Genomic DNA, 5,665 nt, shown 5'->3' with positions numbered 1-5,665 from the left:
GCGATCAGGCTCACTCCCCACCCAAGCTTGCTAGTTACCGGTCGCTGTATCTGTGTGTACCCGCCGTGCGACACCGCGTGCTACCGTGCGGTGTACCCGCTGCACCGTACGTGTACCGCGTGTACGTGCGTGTATCTGCGTGTACGTCGCGTGTACCGCGTGTCGATGGCGTGTATGCTGCGGGTGGTACGGTCGCGTGTACCAGTGCGGTACCCGTGTCGTATGTGCGTGTCAAGTGCCGTGTATCTGCGTGTACGTGTGCTACCCGCGTTGCCACGTGCCCGTGTAACCGCGCTGTATCTGTGCGTGTATCTGCGTCTGACTTGCCGGTGAAATGCCAGCTTGATTGTAAAATAACGGTTTCTTTCTATTATTTTTATTTTCCTTTTATTTTTTCAATCAACTGCCAGTGTCGAGCGTCAGCAGTACCACTCACGTACACGCGCGCTTACACGAACGTACACGCAGCAACACGTACGTACACGCAGGGATTAGACGCACCGTACACGCGCTGCACGCACGTACACGACCAGCGTACACGCAGATACACGCAGTACACGAGGTACACGCCACGTACACGCAGATCACACCGCGGTACACGCCACCGTGCACGCACGTTACACGCGGGATACACGCCCACGCTACATGCCGGCGTACGACGCACGTACACGCAGATACACGCACGTGCACGTTGGGTACACGCACATACACGCGGGTACACGCACGTGCCGGGGTACACGCACGTACAGCGCAGATACACGCACGCCACACGCCAGACTACGACGCGCAGTAACCCACGCGGTCGTTACACGCAAGTACGCGCAGACACACGCACGGTATCCACGCAGATTACACGACGTACACCGCGGGGTACACGCCGACGTGCACACACGTGACACGCGGGTACACGCCACCGTTGCCACGCAGTAGCATGCCACGTACACGCGGTTAGCACCACGTACACGGCGCGGTACCACGCACGTACAAGCAAGATTACACGCACGTACACGCAGAGTACATGCACGTACACGCGACACGTTACGTCGCACGCCGGGCTACACGCACCACGTTACACGCGTGTGCACGCGCCGTTACACACAGGAAGATACACTGTGCATGTTACACGGACGGATAAACACACGGACGGTAATAGCAAGCATTTGGGGATAGCCTGTGGTCGCAATGAATCATGTAGCTGGCACGCTCTCGGCCCACACGCCGAAAACCGCCTATTTCACCTTGGCAGCTCTCGCCCAATGCGTAAACTCATTTCATCTTTACCTTTTGATTTTGATTTTGATTTCGTGTTGATTTTGACTTTGATTTATTTCGTTTCTTGATTTGATGTGGTGTTGATTTCGATTGAAGACGTCGCCGGGGGTTCCAACATGGGACGGGGGAGGGGGACGTCGCCGGGGGCTCCGACATGGGGTGGGGGAGGGGGACGTCGCCGGGGGCTCAGACACAGGGTGGGGGAGGGGGACGTCGCCAGGGGTGGGGGTGGGGGCGGGGGCGGCGGCATGAACACGGGCTTTTAGCTAAAGGGAGTTAATGTTGTTTGTTTTAAATGGAGGGGATGGGTGCCAGCGGGGGAGAGGGGGAGGGTCGCAAAGAAGGGCTCTTAGCTAAAGGGAGTATGTGATAAAATGGAGGGGATGGATCATGGGTGCAGGGTTGAGGAGGGGAGAGAGGCGCCCCGAGAAACGTTCGCTCGTCAAAACGTTGGAATAGATAGATTTTATCGTTTGGTGGTTTTTAATGGAAGGCAGGAGGGGGAGGGCAAGTGCTGAACACGAGGGTAAGGCCCACGAGCTGATTCAAGTGGTAAAATAGTTAGACATGTGGCCATAATCTCCACAATATGTAACTGACCACAATGTCAATCTCAATTTTAATTTTACTCTACTTGACCTCGACTGAGCCTGCACCTAGCCTTGATCGTACTAGGCCTTGACCATACTTGACTTTGATCGTACTTGACCTTAATCACACCCGACCTTGACCACACCTGACTTTGATCACACCCGACCTTGATCACACCCGACCTTGATCACACCTGACCTTGACCATACTTGACCTTGATCACACCCGACCTTGACCGCGTTGCAGAGGACGACGAGGACGAGAACCCTAAGGAGCCGGCTGAGAAGCATGAGCTGCAGAGCACGCTTCGTCAGCTCAGCTCCAAGCTCGAGGACCTCAACACGTGCAACGAGCTGATCGTGAAGCACGGCGCTGCCCTGCAGAGGGCGCTCGGAGACGTCGAGCAGCCGCCGCCGGCGGCAGGGGGCGCCACCTCCGAGCTGCCGCAGAAGGTGAAGGCGATCAATGAGCGAGCAACGCTGTTCCGTGTCACCGCCAACGCCATGATCAACGTGAGTGATCATTTTTCATTATCTTCGAGAATAATCGTAAAACTGTGCCATTTAAGTCTGTTGTGGGAGATTGTTGTGATTATCATCTTCAGAATGGGTCAGCGATATCTATGTTTTATTGTTTATATTTTATGTTTTATATCTATTATCTTATCTTATTGGCCTCGTCTGAAAGCTGTGCGTTAGAGACAGTCATGTAGGGCTGGTCGCGTATACTGTATTTTCGTGCATGTCCACATAATGGTGCAACGAACACGTGGTGTCTTCTCCTCCTCTGAGCGCGGTGCTAATCCTCCGCGTCGCTCCGCAGGCTTGCTCTGAGTACCTGGACCTGGCGTCGTCACAGGGCAAGCGCTGGCAGAGGGCGCTGCAGTACGAGCACGAGCAGCGCATGCGTCTTGAGGAGATGGTCGAGCAGCTCGCGAAGCAACACAGCCATCTGGAGGCGTTCGCGAGGAAGGAAGCCAAGACCAAGCAGGCGGAGAGCAACAAGACGCACCTGGGGCCAGGTAAGGGCAGGTAGAAAGCAACAAGATGCACCTGGGGCCAGGGAAGGGCAGGTAGAGAGCAACAAGATGCACCTGGGGCCAGGGAAGGGCAGGTAGAGAGCAACAAGACACACCTAGGGCCAGGTAAGGGCAGGTAGAGAGCAACAAGACACACCTGGGGTCAGGTAAGGCCATGCGTGAGGTGGTAGAGACCGCACCTGGGGTCAGGTAAGGCCATGCGTGAGGTGGTAGAGACCGCACCTGGGGTCAGGTAAGGCCATGCGCGAGGTGGTAGAGGCCGCACCTGGGGTCAGGTAAGGTCATGTGCGAGATAGAAATCGTACCTAGGGCAAGGTTAGGCCATGCGTGAAGCAATAGATCCACCTGGGGCCAGGTAAGGCCATGCATGGGATAGAAGATGCATCTGGGGCCAGGCGTCATTATGAACATATGTATAGATCCATGCATGGGTTTATGTATCTGTGCATGTGTTGTCATAATATTCCAGGCGTCATTATGAACATATGTATAGATCCATGCATGGGTTTATGTATCTGTGCATGTGTTGTCATAATATTAAGTAAGGCGCTATGTGTCAAGTATGGGTTGATATGGGCACCACGGGTTGTGATTCTATGAAATTCGCAAAGATAACTGAATAAAAAATGAAAAATAATAACAAATGATTAAAAAAAAACGTGCTTGGCCGTCGGTTTGCAGGTGGCATCGTGTCGGATGAGGATGAAGACGAATTCCATGATGCCGTGGAAGACACACAGGTGTTCGAGGTTGAGATACCCGACCTTCAGCACAGGTGAGCGACCTTCAACGCTGCGCGCGCGTGCCGGCAGGTTCTGTCTACGACAGGGTATTTTATTAAGAATTCAGCAGACTTGTCCATATTGGATGAAATTAGGTAATTTGTAGTTGGTGCAGGGGCCACCAGTCTGTGCTACCGCATATGGAAATTAACATGTATACATACACACACACACACACACGTGAAACCCAATACAATGCAACCTTTTTCACCAAAGCAATAGAAGCTACCCTCGTAGTACCACCCTATTCCCAGGCCTCTTATTAAAATATAGTAAAAGTCAGTGGAGGTGGAGCATTCTGTGCTTATTGTACTGGATCTATATATGTCTGTGGATGCGTATTGGGTGTATATCAGCCAGTTACCTGTCACCTATCTACCCTGTTACGTATTGGTCGGTATCATCACCAGAAGAACATTGTGCGTGCTTCGGTTGCATGCTCCTGCTCTTACTGCGACCGTTTCTGCACTTCAGGAGAGATGGAAGCTCAGTCAGCCTGTCCGCCGGCTCGGAATTGGACAACGAGAATGATTCCGGGTCAGAAATGGAACCGCGACAGAAGCACACGCGGGCCGTGATCGTCTCCATGAAGGGCAGGACGGAAAAGGACGCGGAAATGGAGAAGGCGGAATTCGAGGACGCCGGTGCGAATGAGATAATAAAAAAAATCATTCTTCAACTGCTCTGTGCGGTGATCGCTGATATCGTTCGTAATCTGTTACACGCGGCGCGTAGCTGCGCTGAGTGCCCTCTGGGGGAGAGCAAGGCGACGGTGATGTAGTGCGTGCGGGCACCACTAGATGGCGGTGTTTGTTGCAGGCGACGTTCCGGGCACAGAGAAGATCGTGAAGCGGAATCGGCGGCTGCGCATAGCGGACAAGCCCAACTACAGCCTCAACCTGTGGAGCATCATGAAGAACTGCATCGGAAAGGAGCTGACGAAGATACCGATGCCAGTGAGTGATGCTGGCTGGTTAATTTATGCGAGTCCAACCACCGGTGTGGCATTAAATTCCGGCCAACAGCACGGTATTTGTTGTTCATGCGAAAGCACAGGCTTTACATTTCTATTCTAGCCGTGACGCCTTCTCATCTCCTCATAACCTCTTCTCCTTATTACCACGACATGAATTAACGATATCTTGTCATCCCCCACTTCTCTCTCTCTCTCTCTCTCTCTCTCTCTCTCTCTCTCTCTCTCTCTCTCTCTCTCTCTCTCTCTCTCTAACAGATGTAGTTGAGAGAAAAGCGCACAGATGTTCTCTCTCTTCTCTCTCTCCTCTCTCTCCTCTCCTTGCTCGTCTCTCTCTCCTCCATCTCTCTTCTCTCGCTCATCTATCTCTCTTCTCTCTCTCATCTCCGCCCTCTCTCCTCTTGCTCTCCTCTCCAACCACACCACAGCTCCACACCTACCTCTCTATCAACATACACTCTCACACGCTCTCTCTCTGATTGACCAAAAAAAGTTATATTTTGAGAATGAAAACGGATAGGGCAAGGGTCAAAGCTGTGACTTGACAAGAGTACAGTGGTGTGAATCAGAATTGCATATGTCTGGGCCATAGCGATAGGATAACTCACGTGAATCCGTTAAACGCAGCTAAAGAAAAAATAATGAGTGCGATCACATCAATCGGACATGAGTTTATCAAAATATTAAGGACAATTCATATTAATAGGATATCTTAAACAATTTGAGTCGAAATTTGAACAGTAAACCTAAACCGTCGAACCCCAGAGTGCTACTTTGCGGGTCATACACAAACACAGCCATTATATCACGTACATCGACGCGTAAAACGCGGCCACGCTCAGGGACATATCACATTTACACCAGCGAATGTGACGGCTTTCCTAGTACTATTTCAATTCCCTTACATTCATTGTTGTGTCCGTCACGGAGGCTTGGTCGTTGCTATGCGCTCGTTTCTCAACCATTCCTCCACACACTGGGCTGCGCAGTGGTTCGTCTGATCGCTCG

General features: G+C 52.1%; 1 protein-coding gene across 1 annotated transcript in view; it reads left to right on the top strand.

Annotated features, from left to right (window-relative positions):
• Positions 1-5,665, top strand: part of LOC106811742 (oxysterol-binding protein 1-like) — a 32,497-nt gene that overhangs the window by 7,664 nt on the left and 19,168 nt on the right. The window contains exons 3-8 of the mRNA XM_014815456.1: positions 1,369-1,469; positions 2,110-2,375; positions 2,686-2,884; positions 3,584-3,677; positions 4,159-4,328; positions 4,504-4,759. Of these exons, the coding sequence (XP_014670942.1) occupies positions 1,369-1,469; positions 2,110-2,375; positions 2,686-2,884; positions 3,584-3,677; positions 4,159-4,328; positions 4,504-4,759 (1,086 nt within the window). The remainder of the gene's footprint in view (positions 1-1,368; positions 1,470-2,109; positions 2,376-2,685; positions 2,885-3,583; positions 3,678-4,158; positions 4,329-4,503; positions 4,760-5,665) is intronic.

This window comes from Priapulus caudatus, unplaced genomic scaffold (genome assembly GCF_000485595.1).
Source record: "Priapulus caudatus unplaced genomic scaffold, Priapulus_caudatus-5.0.1 Scaffold570, whole genome shotgun sequence".
Classification (NCBI taxonomy): Eukaryota; Metazoa; Priapulida; class Priapulimorpha; order Priapulimorphida; family Priapulidae; genus Priapulus; species Priapulus caudatus.
This window is presented reverse-complemented; position numbering and strand designations above follow the sequence as displayed.